The sequence below is a fragment of the Rhinoderma darwinii genome, chromosome 2, assembly GCF_050947455.1.
Source record: "Rhinoderma darwinii isolate aRhiDar2 chromosome 2, aRhiDar2.hap1, whole genome shotgun sequence".
Lineage (NCBI taxonomy): Eukaryota > Metazoa > Chordata > Amphibia > Anura > Rhinodermatidae > Rhinoderma > Rhinoderma darwinii.
In genome coordinates this window covers 351,905,147-351,927,611 of record NC_134688.1, presented here as the reverse complement: position 1 = coordinate 351,927,611, position 22,465 = coordinate 351,905,147, and the positions used below count along the sequence as shown (strand labels likewise).

The following is a 22,465-nucleotide window of genomic DNA, read 5'->3' as shown; positions in this document are numbered from 1 at the left end:
GAAATTTTTCCTTCCCTTTTCCCGTCCCTTGGTTGAACTTGATGGACATGTGTCTTTTTTCAGCCGTACTAACTATGTAACTATGTAAGTATAGTAGATATAACTACCACTATCTCCTCTACATAGTGCATCAGTAGAATGGCACATAGTCTCTCTGTAAAGTAGAGGGAGGCATAGACACTGAAGGACCTTTTACACTGGCCGATTATCGTGCAGACGAGCGTTCATATAACGCACAGTTGCCAATAATTGCCCTTTGTAAAGAGGGCAGCGATCAGCAGATGAACGAGCAAACGCTCGATCATATACTGGTCGTATCGTTTTAAAAAACTAAAAGATTATCGTTGTCTGCAGCACATCTCCCTGTGTAAACAGGGAGACGCGCTGCCGACATGATAATAATGGATGGGGATGAGCGATCGGAGTAACAACCGCTCGTCCCCATCCATAGCTCTGTGGACAGGAGCAAATGAGCGCCGATCAACGATGTCTCGTTGATCGGCGCTCGCTGCATCGGCCTATTGTCGGCCGGTGTAAAAGGGCCTTAAAAATAACCTTTTAGCAGATATCCCAGAAAAAAAAACCCACCTTCTCTTTGTTATGAACTATGGCAGAATATGCATGTACGATAATTTTTGTGTATGTTTTTGATACATCTACACCAATCCCAACAAATGTGAATATAACCATAACTGGGGAGTTTTGTCAAAACTAGTGCAAGGTTGAGTGGATCAGTTCACTATAGCAACCAATCAGGTCATGGCTTTCATTTTCCAAAAGGCCATTGAAAAAGAGAACTGGAAGCCTATTGGTTACTATAAGGAACTGCTCCACTTTTTCTTTGCACTAAATTTGATAAGGCTCACATCTTTTCCTGTCCTGCTCTCTTCTTTTTCCTCTCACAACCATCAGACAGCAGCAGAGCACATGGCAGCAAAGCATATAACGGAAACACTGCTCTAGGGTATTTTCACACAGTGCAGTTTTGGAGGAGTTTTCAAAGCTACAACCAGGAGTGGATTCAAAACAGGAGGAGAAGTAGAATCTTTCCTATATATTTCCCTCCCTTTGCATCCACTTCTGGTTGTGGCTTCAAAAACTGCACCAAAACTGCAATGTGTGAAAATCCTAAGGCTGTGTTCACACAGAGTTTTTTGCAGGAGGAAAATTCCTCCTGCAAAAACTGCTCCAGTAGGTTTTTGCACAGTGGTTTGACAAAAACTCGTCAAAACACTCGTCGAGGTTTTTTTTTCCTCTTTCTGACTGATTGAAATGGGGTTTTGCAGGCGGAAACCGCCTCAAGATGGGTCATGACGCTTTTTACCGCGACGCGTTTTTTTTACTCGCGGTAAAAAACTCGTCCAACTCCCATTGAAATCAATGGGAGGCATTTTCGGGCGGTTTTTGAGGAGTTTTTTGGCGCGGTTTCCGCGTCAAAAAACTCTGTGTGAACAGGGCCTAATAAAGCTGAAATGACACATGCCGTTTTTGATGCAGCTTTTGCTGTAGCTTTTAAGGCTGGGTTCACACAGAGTTTTTTACAGGAGGAAAATCTTCCTCAAAATTCTATTTGTAATTTTGAGGCAGATTTTACTCTGCCTGCATGCCTATTTTCACTGTGTTTTTCACCTGCGGCCATTGAGTGCCGCGGGCAAAAAACGCTGCAAAATACGCTTTCTCTGCCTCCCATTGATGTCAATGGGAGGTCAGAGGTGTAAACGCCCAAAGATAGGGCATGTCCCTTCTTTTTCCCGCAAGCCAGTTTTTCCGCTCGCGGGTAAAAAACGCCTCCGCCTCCTATTGAAATCAATGGGAGGCATTTTCGGCCGTTTTTTTGGCGCGTTTTGCGGCGCGGTTTCCGCGTCAAAAAACTCAGTATGAACTGGCCTTTACCCTGTGGAAACCCATTCAAAAGAACACATCGATAATTGAATGTAACCGTTTTGTTACTGGTGTGTTTTGGGCCTTGACGTCCAGAGCAAAATGTGATCTTTTGAAATGCTGTATTCTAAAAGTATTTTTTTTTTACTTTCTTAACAGGACACATAGGGCTTTCTTTTTTTAAAACTTCAGCTGATATCTTTGCATTTTGTTGGCCTTATTCAGGGAAAATATTTGTTTGGCATGGGTACCATTCATTAACATGGGGCACAGGAAGGAGTTAAAGAAGTATTCCAGGAAGTTTTTTTGGAGGACATATGATACTAACTCACCAGCAATATTCTAGAAGTGTAATTTGTTTTATTCCAGTTACATCCATACATTTTGAACCATTCCATTATTGCCAGCTGTGTCATGTGATCCCCAGTCTGACTACTAGTCCAGATCTTGCTTTCCTATGTAGACGGGATGTCAGTCTCCCCTGTGTGTGGGACTGCCTGTGAATTACAGGATTACATTATCACCTATGAAACCCCTTCAATCAGTTCTCTTCTTCTGTGGGAGAGTTTTCTAGGCATGCTCTTTGAACTGTGCAGAGGTCTTTGTGCAGGAAGGGATAGGAGGTGAGCTGTGTCCATCATCTTTTGTGAATGGTGGATCCTATGTTATCTTTATATAGTCATACCTCACTCCACTGCATTTTTTTTTAATGTTAAGCCATGCCTCTAACCCCGCCCAATTCCTGTCCATGCATGCATAGTCCCCTTTGTAGCCCCACTCACAGTAAAAGTGCCCTTCTTTGTATAACAAACAGTAAAAGTGCTTCTTTGGGCCCCACACACTTTCATAGCACCCTCTTTGTGTGGCACACTGTAATAGTGTCCCCACACAATGATTATACCTTCTTAGTGCCGTCTCAAAGAAATGATACCCCTTCACTGACCCACACACAGTATAATGCCACCACAGTGTCACCCACACATTATGATGCTGCCATAGTGCCCCCACACAGTATGATCCTCCCATAGTGCCCCGCACACAGGATAATGCCCCTAAAGTTCCCGCGGACAGTAACATGCCCCAAAATGCCCCCACAGTATCATGTGCCTGTAGCCCCCCACATAGTATAATGCCCCTATAGTGCCCCCTACATTGTATCATTTCCCCATCACTATCATGCCCCCACACTGAATCATGGCCCCATTGTGCCCTCTACAGAGTACAATGCCTCAACAGTGCTCCATACACAGTATTATGCCCCCATACATTATCATGCCCCATACAGAAAAATGCTTTCATAGTGCCCTTACCCAGTGATGAAACCTCCTTATTGCCAACTTACAGTAATGATCCTCTTTTAGTGCCCTTAGGACTGGGCGATTTTGCAAAAAAATAAATTCACCCCTATGGCTGATTTATGATTTGAATCTCGATTTTCTTATGGTTAGGAGTAATTAACCCTTTCATGACCAAGGGTCATTGATGCCCCTGTGTCCAGGTCAAATTTTCCATTTTTGATATGCGCTTCTTTAAACAATAATATCTTTGCAACCGCTTCGAATATCACAGCTATTTTTGCTTTTTTACTAGTTTTGCTTTTTAGAAGACTTATGAGGCGTTTTTATTTTCTAGATTAGGTTATTTAATTCAATTTTTTTAATTTTTATAATGAGCAGACAATCACTAAAAATGTGAAAACGAACACACTGTTGTAATTTATATATATATATATATATATATATATATATATATATATATATAGAGAAAAATGTAGAGCGTAGTAACGGCACCAGGACTTCAAGATGGATGAAAGCAAAAGTGGATTTATTTCACCTCAACACAGCAACGTTTCGGTTCAACAGGAACCTTTCTCAAGCCATCCTTGAGAACCGAAACGTTGCTGTGTTGAGGTGAAATAAATCCACTTTTGCTTTCATCCATCTTGAAGTCCTGGTGCCGTTACTACGCTCTACATTTCTCTCTATCTGGATATTGGGGAATTGATTCACCCCCAGGTAACGAGCACATGGCCTGATTTGTTGCATTTGGAGTGCTGTGTTCATCCACCCTGGACTGTGTATATATATATATATATATATATATATATATATATATATATACACACATATTTATCTATATTATATGTTTATAGATATATACGCTGTTGCAGCTCTGTAACAATTAGTCTTCTTCTCTCTCCATCAGCCTAAATCACTGTGAGGGGAGAGTGAAGAGGGCTATAAGGCTATATTCACAAGACAATTAACAATGGATCAACTGTCGGTTTTTCATGGCTGTTTTGCATCAGTGTGTCTCAAATTTTTAATCTACTTCCTGGCCGTTTGACCGTTTTTAACCACGATTTTCCATCCATTTTTCATGGCCATTAAAAAAATAGATGAATTTTATTTGTTAGTTTTTTTTTGTACCAACCCCCTGAAAACACCACAGTGCCCATGTAGATAGTGCCACAATACCCCTGTAGATAGTGCCATATTCCCCACTGTAGATAGTGCCAACTGTAGATAGTGGCCACATAGTGCCACAGTTCCCATTGTAGATAGTGCCCACATAGTGCCACAGTTCCCACTGTAGATAGTACCCACATAGTTCCCTACACAGTGCCCATGTAGATAGCGCCACAGTGTCCCCTATAGGTAGTTCCCATATAGTGCCACAGTAACCATGCATGTAGATAGTGTTACACCCCCTGTATATAGCACCCCCTGTAGATAGCACCACGCCCCCTATAGATAGTGCCACTACCTGCAGATAGTGCCACCCCCCTGTAGATAGCACTATCCCCTGTAGATAGCACCATCCCCCTGTATTTAGCGCCTTCCCCCTGCAGATAGTGCCACCCCCCCACCCCCATGTATGGGCAGTGACATCAGGGGCTCCCTCTAGGAAAAGAGTCCCCGGCAGAGTGTTGCCGATGCTCTGGCCAGGGATTCCGCTCCTAGAGGGAGCCCCTGATGTCACTGTCCATATATCGACATAGATGTCAGGGGCTTCCTCTAGAAGCGGAATCCCCGGCCAGAGCGATCTGACTGGGGATTCCGCTCCTAGAGGGAGCTTAGATGGAAATATCTACAGGGGGTTCGTGCCATCTACGGGGTGGTTGTGTGTAGCACTATCTGCTTGAAAATGCCTTCATTAAAGAAGGTGAAACGTTGCAGACTTTGTTTAGTGAATAAACCACTTCATTTTGAGTGCTGCGTCGCTGTCTTTTTTTGATCTACGGGGGGGGGGGGGTGTATTGCGGGGCACTCCAAGCCCTGGCAGACATGAGAGTGCAGCGCTGCTTACACTAGAGCAGCACTGCACTCGTTAAACCCCGTTCCAGGCTGCCAATGTTTATATACGTGACAACTGCATGGGGCATCGTGAAGGGGTTAAGGCAGGGGTGCGGAACCTTTTTTCTGTCAAGGGCCATTTGGCTATTTATAACATCATCCGCAGGCCATACAAAATTATCAACTTAAAAATTACCCTGCTACAGTGAAAGAAATAAGTATTTGATCCCTTGCTGATTTTGTAAGTTTGCCCACTGTCAAAGTCATGAACAGTCTAGAATTTTTAGGCTAGGTTAATTTTACCAGTGAGAGATAGATTATATAAAAAAAAATATAGAAAATCACATAGTCAAAATTATATATATTTATTTGCATTGTGCACAGAGAAATAAGTATTTGATCCCCTACCAAGCATTAAGAGTTCAGCCTCCTCCAGACCAGTTACACGCTCCAAATCAACTTGGTGCCTGCATTAAAGACAGCTGTCTTACATGGTCACCTGTATAAAAGATTCCTGTCCACAGACTCAATTAATCAGTCTGACTCTAACCTCTACAACATGGGCAAGACCAAAGAGCTTTCTAAGGATGTCAGGGACAAGATCATAGACCTGCACAAGGCTGGAATGGGCTACAAAACCATAAGTAAGACGATGGGTGAGAAGGAGACAACTGTTGGTGCAATAGTAAGAAAATGGAAGACATACAAAATGACTGTCAATCGACATCGATCTGGGGCTCCATGCAAAATCTCACCTCGTGGGGTATCCTTGATCCTGAGGAAGTTGAGAGCTCAGCCGAAAACTACACGGGGGGAACTTGTTAATGATCTCAAGGCAGCTGGGACCACAGTCACCAAGAAAACCATTGGTAACACATTACGCCGTAATGGATTAAAATCCTGCAGTGCCCGCAAGGTCCCCCTGCTCAAGAAGGCACATGTACAGGCCCGTCTAAAGTTTGCAAATGAACATCTGGATGATTCTGAGAGTGATTGGGAGAAGGTGCTGTGGTCAGATGAGACTAAAATTGAGCTCTTTGGCATTAACTCAACTCGCCGTGTTTGGAGGAAGAGAAATGCTGCCTATGACCCAAAGAACACCGTACCCACTGTCAAGCATGGAGGTGGAAACATTATGTTTTGGGGGTGTTTCTCTGCTTAGGGCACAGGACTACTTCACCGCATCAATGGGAGAATGGATGGAGCCATGTACCGTCAAATCCTGAGTGACAACTTCCTTCCCTCCACCAGGACATTAAAAATGGCTCGTGGCTGGGTCTTCCAGCACGACAATGACCCGAAACATACAGCCAAGGCAACAAAGGAGTGGCTCAAAAAGAAGCACATTAAGGTCATGGAGTGGCCTAGCCAGTCTCCAGACCTTAATCCCATCGAAAACTTATGGAGGGAGCTGAAGATTCGAGTTGCCAAGCGACAGCCTCGAAATCGTAATGATTAACAGATGATTTGAAAAGAGGAGTGGGCCAAAATTCCATCTAACATGTGTGCAAACCTCATGATCAACTACAAAAAACGTCTGACTGCTGTGCTTGCCAACAAGGGTTTTGCCACCAAGTATTAAGTCTTGTTTGCCAAAGGGATCAAATACTTATTTCTCTGCGCACAATGCAAATAAATATATATAATTTTGACTATGTGATTTTCTGTTTTTTTTTTAAATGTAATCTATCTCTCACTGGTAAAATTAACCTAGCCTAAAAATTCTAGACTGTTCATGACTTTGACAGTGGGCAAACTTACAAAATCAGCAAGGGATCAAATACTTATTTCCTTCACTGTATAATTTGTCAAATATTTAATTAACTCACCCCTAATGTGATGGCTGGAACTGCTTCTCTTTGGTGAGGCGTGTGATGGTAGCTGGTATTGATGATGTTGCTACTGCGCCAGTCAGTCTGGAGTGCAGTGGAGTCTTTGCAATGGGAAGTTTTGAAAAGAACTGCTCGGAGAAGTAAGTTGTTCCGACTTACTTACTTACTTGAAGGGGTTTTCCCATCAGACACATTTATGACATATCCACAGGATATGTCATAAATGTCAGATAGATGCGGGTCCCACCTCTGGGACACCCGCACCTATCTCTAGAACGGGGCCCCCTAAACCCCGATCTACCTCTCTGTGTTCCAGCTGATTTTCGAACATGAAGAAGAAAACAGTGTAGCTCAGCGAGCTGTTTCCGTAACTCCCATAGTAGTGAATGGCAGTTACGGAATCAGCGTAGCTTGCGAGTTATGCTGTTTCCGTAACTACTATTCAGTTCTATGGGACTTACGGAAACAGCGTAGCTCAGCGAGCTATGCTGTTTTCCTCTTCATCGTCGGAATTCACCTGCATCAGCTGCAACACAGAGAGGTAGAACAGGGTTTAGGGGGCCCCATTCTAGAGATAGGTGTGGGTCCTAGAGGTGGGACCCACATCTATCTGACATTTATGACATATCCTGTGGATATGTCATAAATGTCTCTGATTGGAAAAGCCCTGACTTGTAGTACAAAACCCACAGCGGCGGTCAGAGTAAGGTCAGTGCGTGCTATGACGGAAGTGTCACAGCACGACTTGTCATTGACCTCACGCCACTGACGTGAGCTCAGGTTACTGGACTGTCCCGCAATGCACCGACCTCACTCAGACTGCGCCCGCCATACTTGGCTTCGTCCGCCCTCCTGCTCCTAAATGTAGAGTGAGTAGGGCGTACAGAGTCATGAAGCGAATGAGGCGGTGGCAGTGCGGTCTGAGTGAAGTCAGGCCAGACCATTGATCTTGCGGGCCTTATACGGCCCGTGGGCCGCAGGTTTCCCACCCCTGGGTTAAGGAAACCATGTGCATGCATTTTCCTTATTTAAAAAAATACCAAGACACAATTCTTTTACATAAGGGAACTGCATAAAATATACTGATTGTCAGAATTGTCCCTTAGGTGCTATGTGTGATCACGCTCACTTGTAAAAGGAACAATCTTGATAATCTGTATATATTATGGAATAGTTCTGCGTGCAATTCCCTTATGTAAAATAATTGTGTCTTGGTGTATTTTTTAGATAAGGGAAATACATGCACAGTAATTCCTTAATTACTCCGACTACTAAGCAGGCTAAAAAAAAAAAGTATCTACTCTTTGTATATGAGACAGACTCTCTCATCCCTGTATATCCAACGGAAGAGAGACTGTCTAATGTAAATAGAGGAGAGAGAAAACCATTGCATGTGAGACAGTCTCTCTTTGTATATTAGACAGTAGAAAGACTGTCTAATGTAAATAGAGGAGAGAAAGAAACACTGCATGAGACAGTCTTTCTCCTCACTCTAAATAAGATAGGAGAGAGACTGTCTAATGTACATAAAGAAGAGAGAAACAGTCTCCTCTGTTTACATTAGACAGCCTCTATCTCAGTCTACAGCGTGTGGGGTATTTCTCCTTGTCCTTCATACTTACCTGGCTGCAGTGACTCCTCCGTCCTCGTCCCTGGGTCTCTCCTTTCCCCTTAATAGCCCGCAGGGTGCAGTGTGTGTCCTCGGATTCCTTATCCTCTTGTTTTCTCCTCAGTACATGGGGGGCAGGGCCAGGCAGCAACAGTTGTGTTTTGCATGGTGAAGTGGCCTGGCAGGTGTGCAGAGGAGGGTGAAGATGTCGTGGGAAGCTGATGTTAAACAGGTCAGGGGTCAGGGAGTGTGAGTCCAGAGAGCCTGCTGATGCTGGACTCGCTGCTTCTCTAGCGGCTTCTTCCTCCAGCGACCCTCCCACCATAATGAGAAGCCGCTGCCGTGGAGTCGGAGCTAGTATCGATTTCACGATTCTGATCAAAATCAGAATTGTGATTCAATAAAAGGGCAAATTAATTTGATTAATCTGCCAGCCCTAAGGGCCCCTCACACAGTATGATTCCCCCATAGTAGCCCATACACAGTATCATGAACCTATAGTGCCCCTCACAGAGAATCATGCCACCATAGTACACCTTACACAGTATCATGCCCCAATAGTGCCCCTACCCAGCATAATGCCCCCATAGTCCCCCCTACAGAGAATCATGCCCCCATTTTGCACCCTATGCAGTACAATGCAACTATAGTGCCTCCCACAGTATAATGTCCCCATAGTGCTCCCATACAGTACCATGCCCCTATAGATCCCCCACACAGTATAATGCACCTTGGTGACCCTACAAAGTATCATGCCCCCATACTGCCCTCCCACGGTATAAAGCCCCCATAGTGCCCCTACACAGTATAATGCCCACATAGTGCCTCCCCACAGTATAATGCTCCTGTTGTGACCCCCACAGTAACATGCCCCCATAGTGCCCCACACACAGTATCATGTCCCCATAGTGCCCCCACACAGTATTATTCCCCCATAGTATGGAGTATTATATATATAATACCCTGTCAATCCTAACCTACGGTATAATGCTGCCATTTTGCCCCCGACACTGAAAAATGCTCACATAGTGCCCCCATAGTATAATGCCCTGATAGTTCCCACCCACAGTAAAATTCCCCTATACAGAAACAGTGCACCTAAAAGAGAAACAAAATAAATATTCACCTCGCCCCATTCCCACGACAAATGGTGCTCCATCACTTTGCAGATCACTTCCGGTCTATGGCTCGGTACAGGCAGGCGCGATGTTGCCACTGAATCGCGCCTGCCTCTGCCAAGCTGCTAACAGCACAGTCACAGTGTGAATAGTGAAGAAGAGAGCTCATGGCACCAATTTATTCATCTGTATCTGTGCACTGAGGACGCAGATGCAGTTAAAATTGGGACTTGCGGCAGGCGTCCCAGTACATCTCCCGTAAACCGTGACTGTCCTTTGATCCGGGACATTTGGGAAGGCATGTATAGGTGTTTTCTTTCATTGAAATCGTGCCTTTGATAATGATAATAATAATAAGAATCTATATTTATATAGCGGCAACATATGCCGCACCACTTTACAATTCAGGGGGTACATTGTTAGGCCTCATTCACACGACAGGGTCCGAGTGTCGGCCGATAAAATTGGCCATTTTGGGCCGTTTTTCCCGGCCGGTTTGCATCCGATTTGCATCCGTTTCGATTCCGTTCCAGGCCGTGTTGCCGTTTTTAACAGCCGATTTTTACCCGTTTTGCATCCGTTTTCTTCCCTGTCCGTTTTAAAATCGGATGAATTTCATTTAAATTTGTTGCCACACACAGCCCTTTGTAGATAATGCCACAGCCCCCCTGGTAGGTAATGGCACCCAGCCCACTGTTGGTAATGCCACCCAGCCCCCTGTTGGTAATGCCACCCAGCCCCCTGCAGGTAATGCCACCCAGCCCCCTGTTGGTAATGCCACCCAGCCCCCTGTTGGTAATGCCACCCAGCCCCCTGCAGGTAATGCCACCCACCCCCCTGCAGGTAATGCCACCCAGCCCCCTGCAGGTAATGCCACCCAGCCCCCTGCAGGTAATGCCACCCTGCCCCCTGTAGGTAATGCCACCCTGCCCCCTGTAGGTAATGCCACCCAGCTCCCTTTAGGTAATGCCACCAAGTCCCCTGTAGGTGATGCCACACAGCCCCCTGTAGGTGATGCCACACAGCCCCCTGTAGGTGATGCCACACAGCCCCCGATAGGTGATGCCACAGAGCCCCCTGTAGGTGATGCCACACAGCCCCCTGTAGGTGATGCCACACAGCCACCTGCAGGTAATGCCACACAGCCCCCTGCAGGTGATGCCACACAGCCCCCTGCAGGCGATGCCACCCTGCCCCCTGCAGGCGATGCCACACAGACCCCTGCAGGCGATGCCACCCTGCCCCCTGTAGGCGATGCCATCCTGCCCCCTGTAGGAGATGCCACCCTGCCCCCTGTAGGCGATGCCACCCTGCCCCCTGTAGGTGATGCCACCCTGCCCCCTGTAGGCGATGCCACCCAGCCCCCTGTAGGCGATGCCATCCAGCCCCCTGTAGGCGATGCCACCCAGCCCCCTGCAGGCGATGCCACCCTGCCCCCTGTAGGTGATGCCACCAAGTCCCCTGTAGGTGATGCCACACAGCCGCCTGTAGGTTGCACCCATCCCCCCCCCCTTCCAGGAGAAGTCACTGACTTCAATGTCCATATATGGACAGTGTAGTCACTGACTTCTCCTGGAGAGGAATTGCCTGCCACAGGTCGGTAATTCCGCTTCAGAAGTGAGTGACGTCACTGTGTCCATATATGGACAGTGTAGTCACTCACTTCTCCTGTAGCGGAATCCCCGGTCATAGAGTCGGGGATTCCGCTGCAGAAGTGAGTGACATCGCTGTGTCCATATATGGACAGTGTAGTCACTCACTTCTCCTGTAGCGGAATCCCCGGCCATAGAGTCGGGGATTCCGCTGCAGAAGTGAGTGACATCGCTGTGTCCATATCTGGACAGTGTAGTCACTCACTTCTCCTGTAGCGGAATCCCCGGTCATAGAGTCGGGGATTCCGCTGCAGAAGTGAGTGACATCGCTGTGTCCATATATGGACAGTGTAGTCACTCACTTCACCTGTAGCGGAATCCCCGGCCATAGACTCGGGGATTCCGCTGCAGAAGTGAGTGACATCGCTGTGTCCATATATGGACAGTATAGTCACTCACTTCTCCTGTAGTGGAATCCCCGGCCATAGAGTCGGGGATTCCGCTGCAGAAGTGAGTGACATCGCTGTGTCCATATATGGACAGTGTAGTCACGCACTACCCTTGTAGCGGAATCCCCAATCCCGGCCAAAAATAGGGCATGTCCCATTTTTTGACGGCCGGTTTTCCCATTAGGGGTCTATTGTTCCTAATGCAGCCGGGTGACGGCCGATTTATGAGCGGCCGTCACCCGGCCGGGAAACCCTGTCGTGTGAATTCCGCCTAAAGACAATATCAGACATTACATATTGACAAAACTAATTTTCAATTCAAACAAGAGGAGTGAGGACCCTGTTCACAAGAGCTTGCAATCTATGAGGAAACAAGGGAGACACAAAATTTAAAAAAGTGCTTGTTAAGTACAATGGTCCAGCCATCTTTTATACATATGGGGTAGTTCACATAAAGCTGCATGAGCCGGTCACCAGCCAGTATCTATGGATGACAGACATGAAGTGCATTACATTAGGGTGCAAGGAGTGTGGTGGATACTGCTGAATGAGGGTGTGAAGTCCTCATGACTAATGTAAAAGGGGGGCCGGGGAAAGGAGTCAGATTAGGGAATATTATAGGCCTGTCTAAAAAGATGTGTTTTCAGGGCACGTTTAAAACTGTGGATGTTGGGAATTAATCTGGTTGTCTGGGGTAGCGCATTAGAGAGGACTGGTGCAGCACGAGAAAGATCTTGGAGAGGTATTAGTGGGATAATAAGATGACTGCTGAGAAGTTATCTCTACAAAACAAGAAGTGTTGATCTATTGTGAAGCTCACTGCTCAGTGTGAATACTGCTAGATTTTAGCATTCTTTTTTAATATAGCAAATGACAGAAAATAAAAAAATATCACAAAAAATTCTTTAATCAGTTTTAACCTAAAAACTTGATTTAAACTCTAGGCCGTTTTCGGATGACACATTGCCTTTAAGGTACTTTTTTTGTATGAAATTGCATTACATGATTTAGGGTATAAAATACCTACAAATTCGAACATGTAATGAAAATGTTAAATATGGCACAATGAAGTTATGATCATAATAATAATATTTCATCTTTATTTAATCATCTTTAGACGTCTAGCAGAAATTCCCAGCTTGAAGGTCCTGGAACAAGAACTTAACTGGTTGCAAAAGTACTTGCCCACCTTTGAATCTCCTATTGTTCTTTGCCATAATGACTTACTATGTAAGAATGTCATCTACAATGAAGAAGAAGGTAGGTACACTGCAGAGTTAGGACAGGATTACACACACTTTTTTATGCTGTTTTTGTGGCAGTTTATAGCTCAGTTTTTTAAGCCAAACATAGGAATGGACAAAAAAAAAAATGCATCAGTCATTTCTTTATACCCTTCCTTCCTTTTGGATCCACTTCTGACTTTGGTTCAAAAGAGTGAGCGAAAACTGCCACAAAAACTGCATCAAAACCGTGTGTGCGTGTGTGTTCTATTAACCGTTTTACTAATGTGTGACCAACTGTAATTCTCTTTAATTTATATTGGCAGGTCATGTCCGATTTATTGATTATGAATATGCCGGATACAATTACCAGGCCTATGATATCGCTAATCATTTTAACGAATTCGCAGGTAATATAAATATTTAGTTAATAAAAAAGATGCTTGTTGTTATACATGTTAGCAATATGGACTGCTGTCATCACTTTTTATGGAACCCTCTATGCATTAAAAACACGTGACTAATCCGCTGCAGAACTGGCATGCCTTGAATTCTGGTTGGGTTTTTTCCGATACATGTGGATGGGGTTTTTGTACTGTAAGTTTATGCTAATTTTCAGTGTGTAATACTCACCGAAAATGCTCAATAAATGCACCACATGAGAATTTCCCCTTTAAGGCATAAGAAACATTTGATTGTTCTGCTGTCAGTTATAAGCCTCGAATCAACTATTAAAAGTGTATCTGCAGACAAAAATGAAAAATTGCGCTTTTGGCCAGGCTTATTGTGCTCTATTTGTCCTCAAAGTTTAATTTGTCCTAACGGGAGTCCTTTGATAGGCTGCATCTGAAGCTTGTGCTGCCCATGACAGCATGACTACCCATCAGGGTAATCATGAGGCTTGCGGGAGCTTGCATACTACAAATGTCAGCTACCACTGACTCTAAATATTGTGTTTATTACATGTATATGCAGTGTGTTCACCAAAAAAGGAGTCACATACAGATTGGCAGATTTGATTTTATTGCTGTTAGATACCAAAGTGGTTTTGAGGTGAAGTCAGGCATGCTCAGATGAATGTGCATGTTCAGGGGCGTAACTAAAGACCCTGAACACTGGTGCAAAAGTTCAGCTTGGCCCCCCCCCCCCAAGCAAATTTTCTTCATGGCCGCAAATCGGGACCTATCAATGTTTCAATAGCAGCTAGGGGTGTTGCTATGGTTTTTAAAAGGTCAAGGGCATATATACAACGGAGACAGCATATCTATAAGACAACTTTCCTAACTGGGCAGACTTAGGCCTTGTTCACACGGTGCTCAAAAAAAACGACGTGTAAACGTGTCAAAGCAAAGCACTTTTTAAAATACAGGCATTTTTCGACATGTTTTGTACGCATTTTTGGCACGTTTTTTTGATGCGTAATTAGGACTTCCATTGACAATGAAAATTAGGCGTGTTTTTGGCGCGTTTTCGTCGGGTTTCACATGCTAATAATTGACGGGACACTTCTTATTAAACACGCGTGCTCGTAATTTAAAAAAAACGTTGTATGCACTACAATGCTCTTTCCCATTGATGTCAAAGGGAAGCTAAAAGCATGCGTTTTTGACGCATTTTTCATCGCGCAAAACGTGTTAAAAAACTTGTCAAATACACGCCGTGTGAACAAGGCGTTCGGTACAGCAGCTCAGCTCTGTGTTTGAAAGTATAGCTCTAATAAAGCAGTCACCAAATAATGGTCAGATACCAGTTATCACAGTGAAAAGTGAACACAATACAGTTACATCCAGTGACTCACATGTGACGTCACCTCTGATTGTTGTAGTTCGCTATCCCTTTTACTCTCTATCCGGATCCAGACCGGCATACTGACTTCTTCCATCCACATCTCCTCTCTTCACACAAACTTCCCATCCTATTGCTACCTCCAATACCCCTCTAAGTGCTGCCTTTGTACCCCACACAGAGTACTAGTACTCCCTTTTGTGTCAACGTCGTAGGGGGGCTTGTATATGCCATTGCCATCTGCAAGAGGCTAAAAGCACAGTTTTTATTGCAATAGTGAGGGTATGTTCACACGTTTCCGTAAACGCCCGAAAAAGATCAGAAGCAGAACACCTCCAAACATCTGCTCATTGATTGCAATGGGAAAAATGGCGTTCTGTTCCGATGGGCCGTTTTTTTACGCGGCCGTTTTTTTGCACGGCCATTTTGAAGAACGGCTGAGACGAAGAAGTGCAGGTCACTTCTTGGGACATTTTTGGAGCCGTTTTTCATAGACTCTATTGAAAACAGCTTAAAAACAGCTCTGTATTTTCAGACGTTTTTGACGTGTGAACATACCCTAAGGCTGGATTCACACAAGCATGTTACGTCCGTAATGGACGGAACGTATTTCGGCCGCAAGTCCCGGACCGAACACACTGCAGGGAGCCGTGCTCCTAGCATCATAGTTATGTACGACGCTAGGAGTCCCTGCCTCGCTGCAGGACATCTGTCCCGTACTGAAAACATGATTACAGTACGGGACAGTAGCTCCATGGAGAGGCAGGGACTCCTTGCATCGTACATAACTATGATGCTAGGAGCCCGGCTCCCTGCAATGTGTTCGGTCCGGGACTTGCGGACAAAATACGTTCCGTCCATTACGGACCGAACATGCTCGTGTGAATCCAGCCTAACTTTTGCAAAACAGTGGCAGTCTACAGGAATGTACTGAACTCAGTTATTCTATGTAAGAGGAGTAAAGAGTGTAGAAAGCTGTTAAAAAAATCTGTCCGCTGAATACATGTTAAAATACCAAAAAGGCAATAGTCACCTGTTAAATCCCTTTCTGCTCCAACATGGATGCACCCCTGCCTGTTGCTGTTGTTACATATTCTGCACCCATATTTTTTCTAACAGCTGGACGATCCCTTTACAGATGGAAGCACTAGATGCCTGTGCCGTTAGGAGAAGCCTAAGAGGTTATAGGGGCACTTCTTAGCTGTAGTCTAAAGAGGGAAGGAAATGGTTAAGACAAAGGGATGGTTAAGGCGAAGAAAATGGTTATGACTATATAAATATATATATACTGTATATATATATTTATTTAGGAGAGGGGTTGCACGGGAAGGCTAATGTGTAAGGACATGTCCCATTACAAGGGGAATTGTAACACCCAGTTGTCAGTTTATTTCCAGAAGGAATAAAAGAGGAGCGGCAGAATGCATAGTTCTAAGGGTATGTTCACACGTCTTAACAAAATACGTCTGAAATCACGGAGCTGTTTTCAGACGAAAACAGCTCCTAAATTTCAGAAGTTTTTGCAAGTGCGCGCGTTTTTCGCGGCGTCCATTACGGACATAATTGGAGCTGTTTTTCAATGGAGTCAATGAAAAACGGCTCCAATTACGTCCCAAGAAGTGACATGCACTTCTTTGAGGCGGGCGTCTTTTTATGCGCCGTCTTTTGACAGCGACGCGTAAAAATACACCTCGTCTGAACAGAACATCGTAAGACCGATTGCAAGCAATGGGCAGATATTTGCAGACGTATTGGAGCCGTCTTTTCAGGCGTAATTCGGGGCAAAAAACGCCCGAATTACGTCTGAAAATAGGTCGTGTGAACATATACAGGAGATCTAAGGGTAAGGCCACACGGTGCAGTCACGGTGCGTTTATGTTGCGTTTTTAAACTGCAGCAAGTCCTTTTTCAATAGAAGTCAATGGTGACATTTTTGTTATGGACAGACTGCTGCTATTATATTACAATGTGTTTTTATGCGGTTGAACGCATCTTCATAATGTCCGACCGCATGCGGTTAATTAATGACCGCGCTGCCAATGTTGTTGCTGAACTGCTTGCGTTTTTGCTAACAGTTCTGCAATGCATTGTAATGAACTATATATAGGAAGCACCTAACAAACTTCAACACCAGTGAAAACTGTGTCCATAAAATGTGCGTAAAAAAACAGGCCAGATTCACACGAGCGTGTGCGTTTTGCGTGCGCAAAAGGTACATAACAGCTCCGTGTCAGCAGCGTATGATGCGTGGCTGCGTGATTTTCACCTAGCCGCCATCATTATGACACTCTGTTTGTATGTTTGTAAACAGAAAAGCACGTGGTGCTTTTCTGTTTACGTTCATAGTTTTTACTGCTGTTGCACGAATCACGCGCGTCACACGGAAGTGCTTCCGTGTGCTGCGCGTGATTTTCACGCACCCATTGACTTCAATGGGTGCTTGATGAGCGAAAAACGCACAAATATAGGACATGTCGTGAGTTTTACGCAGCGGACACATGCTGCGTGAAACTCACCGACTGTCTGAACGGCCCCATAGACTAACATAGGTCCATGCAAGGCGCGTGAAAATCACGCGCGTTGCATGGACGTATATCACGTTCATCTGAATAAGCCCTAACTGTAGCATTACTGAGACAAAAAACGCATGCAGTTGACCGCATGCGGTTTTCAAACGCAACAAAACCGCGTCAACGCCGCACCGTGTGACCTTACCCTTATATTACAATGTGTTTTTTGTGCAGTTAACGGCATCTTCATAATGTCCGACTGCATGCAGTTAATGACCGCGCTGCCAAAGTTGTTGCTGAACTGCTTGCGTTTTTGCTAACAGTTCTGCAATGCCTTGTAATGAACTATATACAGGAAGCACCTAATAAACTTCAACACCAATGAAAACTATGTCCATCAATTATTTCCTTTAAAAACGCAACAGAACTGCAGCATTACAGAGACAAAAAACGCATGCAGTTGACCGCATGCGGTTTTCAAACGCAACAAAACCGCGTCAACTACGCACCGTGTGGCCTTACCCTAAGGCTATGTTCACACAGAGTTTTTTGCAGGCGTTTGGAAGTTTGAGGCAGATTTTCCTCTCCCTGCACGCTCAATGGCCGTGGGTGAAAAACGCTGCGAAATACGCTTTCTCTGCCTCCCATTGAAGTCAATGGGAGGTCAGAGGCGTAAACACCCGAAGATAGGGCATGTCGCCCCCGCCACCCATTGAAATCAACGGGAGGCATTTTCGGGCCGTTTTTGATAAGTTTTGCGGTGCGGTTTCCACGTAAAAAAACTCGTCAAAAAACTCTGTGTGAACATAGCCTGTTCACACGGAGTATTTTGCAGGAGGAATATCTGCCTTAAAATTCAGTTTGGAAGTTTGAGGCAGATTTTCCTCTCCCTGCACGCCGATTTTCGCGGCGATTTTCGCAGCGTTTTTCGCCCGTGGCCATTGAGCGCCGCGGGCATAAAACACTGCGAAATACGCTTTCTCTGCCTCCCATTGAAGTCAATGGGAGGTCAGAGGCGTAAACGCCCGAAGATAGGGCATGTCGCTTCTTTTTCCCGCGAGGCAGTTTTACTGCTCGGGGGAAAAAGACGCCGACGCCTCCCATTGAAATCAATGGGAGGCATTTTAGGGCCGTTTTTGCCGAGTGTGAACATAGCCTTAAATTAAGCTCCAAATTTCATTTTCAGCTTCAAAAACGTGTGAAAATCAGAGGCTGTTTTCTCTGAAATCAGCTCCGTATTTTCAGACGTTTTTTGTTAAGCATGTGAATATACCCTTTAGGGTATGTTCACACGGCGGGGGTCCGTAACGGCTGAAATTACGGGGATGTTTCAGCCTGAAAACATCCCCGTAATTTCAGCCGTACCGGCATGTGCAGGCGCTTGAACGCCGCGTCAATTACGGCCGTAATTAGCGCTGCTATTCATTGGAGTCAATGAATAGCGGCTCCAATTACGGCCAAAGAAGTGACAGGTCACTTCTTCTACGCGGGCGTCTATTTACGCGCCGTCATTTGACAGCGGCGCGTAAATATACGCCTCGTGTGAACAGACAAACGTCTGCCCATTGCTTTCAATGGGCAGATGTTTGTCAGCGCTATTGAGGCGCTATTTTCGGGCGTAATTCGGGGCAAAAACGCCAGATTTACGTCCGTAAATAGGCCGTGTGAACATACCCTTAAGGTTTCTTTTCAGGCGTTTTTTGAGGCGTTTTTCATAGTGTTCAAAGGAAAATCAGCTCCAAAAAACGCCTCAAGTGACATGCTACTTCTTTTTATGGAGTATCTTTTTAGGCTCCATTTTTTGAAACAGAGGCGTAAAAAGACGCCCTGTATGAACTAAATGCTGTTTTTCCCATTGATTTCAATGGGCAGATGTTTGTAGGTGTTCAGCTTCCGTTTTTTCAGGCGTTTTTCGAGGCGTAAACGCCCCAAAATACGCATGAAAACACTGCGTGTGAACATACCTTCAGGTATTTTTTTTACGCCCCGCTGTCAGAAGGCGGGGAGTAAAAAAGACGCCCGCGTCAAAGAAGTGCCTGTCAATTCTTCAGACGTAAATGGAGCCGTTTTCCATTGACTCCATAGAAAAACAGCTCCATTTACATCCGTAATGGACGCAGCAAAATAGCGCCTCAACATGCCATTACGGCTGAAATTACGGTGCTGTTTTCTCCTGAAAACAGCCCCGTAATTTCAGCCGTTACGGATTCTGCCGTGTGAACATACCCTCACAGTTCCTGTTTAAACTCTACAAGGGACTTAAAGAGGCTCTGTCACCAGATTTTCAAACCCCTATCTCATATTGCAGCAGATCGGCGCTGCAATGTAGATAACAGTAACGTGTTTTTTTTTTCAAAAACGAGCATTTTTGGCCAAGTTATGACCATTTTTATATTTATGCAAATGAGCCTTTCTTAAGTACAACTGGGCGTGTTTAAAGTTATGTCCAACTGGGCGTGTATTGTGTGTGTACATCTGGGCGTTTTTACTTGTTTTACTAGCTGGGCGTTGTGAATAGAAGTGTATGATGCTGACGAATCAGCATCATCCACTTCTCTTCGTTACCACCCAGCTTCTGGCAGTTCACAGACACACAGCGTGCTCTCGCTCATCCGACGCGATGAAGTTCCTGTGGGAGGAAGTGAGTGACGTCACAGCGTGATCTCGCGAGGACACGCTGTGTGTCTGTGCACTGCCAGAAGCTGGGTGGTAACGAAGAGAAGTGGATGATGCTGATTCGTCAGCATCATACTCTTCTATTCACAACGCCCAGCTAGTAAAAGAAGTAAAAACGCCCAGATGTACACACACAATACACGCCCACTTGGACATAACTTTAAACACGCCCAGTTGTACTTAAGAAAGGCTCATTTGCATAAATATAAAAATGGTCATAACTTGGCCAAAAATGCTCGTTTTTGAAAAAAAAAAACAACACGTTACTGTTATCTACATTGCAGCGCCGATCTGCTGCAATAGGAGATAGGGGTTTGAAAATCTGGTGACAGAGCCTCTTTAACTCAAATCAGCAGATATCAATAAGTGTGTGTCTTGCAAATCAGAGATCATACTTTTCAAACATAATGACCAGCCTTATGTTGCAAATAGATGCTCTTTAATGCCAGCCAGTACATCTATATATCCATTATTGTAAGCTTCAATATTGGTGAGAAAATACTGAAACAGATTTATTAATGCTGTATAACATTTAGACAGTGTAAACTTAGATGTCAGAAAATGTGCCAAATTTATCAAAGCTGTATGATAAATTTGGTTGGACACTATTCTCTTCATTTTAGCACCACTTAGTCTGCTTACTTTCCACCAGTCTTTCCACGCCAAAATTTAGGTGCATAGCGCATTTTAATCCACGCCTCTTTTTATAGACACTTTTGGGTCTAGCGAGTTGCAAGCATTTGTTCTTTTTGGCGCAAATCAATAATAAAATTTGACTAAATTGATTTCCACACAAATAAAGGCACCACTTAGGTCAGATTTCTGGCGCAACAACAATAGTAAATTTGCCCCACAGTCTTTGAAACCATGCAATATATAGTTATAATGTTCAAGGCAGTAATATTATAGATGTAAAAAAGATAAAAGTTTAAACTTTTGCCTGCATTTTTAGGAGTGAGTGAGCCAGATTATCGATTGTTTCCTGACAGAGAGACTCAACTAGAGTGGTTACGGCATTACTTGGGTGCCTCCAGAAGATTGAAAGGAGAAGAGGGAGAGGCACAAGACAAAGAGGTGGACGATCTTTGTATCCAAGTTAATCAGTTTGTACTGGTGAGTTTGAAGTGAAAGAGTCTAGATGTCTAGTCCAGCAATAAATTGGAATATTTCTGCTTGATGACCAGAGACAAAAAGCACAGGTAGTAAAATAATACAAACACTGCTCTGTGCTAGTAATTTTAACAGCAAAAAAAAGTGCATTAGAAAAAAAGAGACGTTTGGAAAATGTAGTTTTCCATTCGTTTCATTGTGGGGGACAGGAACATTGGGTGTAGACTCACCACTAAGAGGCTGGCACTAAGAAACAAAAAAGTTGGCTCCTATGCAGTCACTGAGCCAACCAAGAGATTTTACTAGTGAGTTAAAAAAAATTCTATTTTTTCATTGGCTCCTTCTATTCACACTTTACCCAACTGCCTACAATCACTTAGCTAATTAGTTATGGCTTACTGTTAGTAGGAAGCAGACACAGATCTGGGTTCTTCAGGTCTGTTTCTACCTATTATGTTCTCTCTATATTTACCTTTTTCTCTTTAGGTTTGGGAAACAAGGCGGGTTGGGATTTCCTTCCCTCACCGATTCAAGACATTGGTACAGTACTGAGAAAATCACACTTCTTGCTCGCTGACGGTCGGATACAGGACAATTCTGGCTACCCTTTTACCACCAGCTGGGGTCGCACTCCACAGTAATCGCCACTGCCCCCCTACAAGAGCATGGCGCATCGCATTGAGGCTTCAGACCGCCCCTCTTCTTGTTGGCCTATGGGCTCCCACTGCAGGTTCTGAGGCCCCTATTATAGGGCCCTATCTCTGTCCCAGTCTGTTGTGGAGATTACCAGTATTGCACTATCCATCGTTTTGGCTGTGGAGCGCCTACCCGTTTACTCGGCCACTTCTGTTCCTGTGTCCCCCTCCCAGGGTGTCCGAGAGTCCGAGCAGCCAGAAAGGAACTCTCATCAGGCAGGTTCCGCAAAAAACACTCCTGGGCCCTGGCTTTCCGTTCTCCCTTAGGAACCCCCATGACCAGGCCACTTCTCAGGTACTCTCATCTGATTGTATGTCTTCTCCAGGTGAGCCTTCCTTCCTTCCTTTGATTCCTCAGAATCTGAGTCTGACCCAGACCACTCTTCTATATTGGGAGAACAGTATGGACAGCCTTATCTTCCCTATATTTATCCTCCTAAATTCAAGGATGCAGAAGCCTCTACCTCACAGGGGAGATCTCCTTTAACTGCCCTATAGTTCCCCCAAAAGCTTCAGCAGCACCCTGAAAAATGGTTTCAAATATCCAAATGCTTGAACAGCCTTTACCCCTTCCTGACCTTTGTCCAAAGATGTCTCGGTTCTCTAAATCCACCACGCTCCCTTAAGCAGTTGCAGTGGTCCTTAGGGATCCTACGGGCAGGTGCTTTGAGGCCCTCAATAAAACTGGT

At 44.8% G+C, this 22,465-nt stretch overlaps 1 protein-coding gene across 2 annotated transcripts in view; it reads left to right on the top strand.

The window, feature by feature from the left end:
* The window catches only part of ETNK2 (ethanolamine kinase 2), a 122,853-nt gene that overhangs the window by 80,878 nt on the left and 19,510 nt on the right, over positions 1–22,465 (top strand). For both annotated transcript variants that reach the window (XM_075853730.1, XM_075853729.1), the window contains 3 exons: positions 12,895–13,037; positions 13,327–13,410; positions 20,924–21,084. In XM_075853730.1, the coding sequence (XP_075709845.1) occupies positions 12,895–13,037; positions 13,327–13,410; positions 20,924–21,084 (388 nt within the window). The remainder of the gene's footprint in view (positions 1–12,894; positions 13,038–13,326; positions 13,411–20,923; positions 21,085–22,465) is intronic.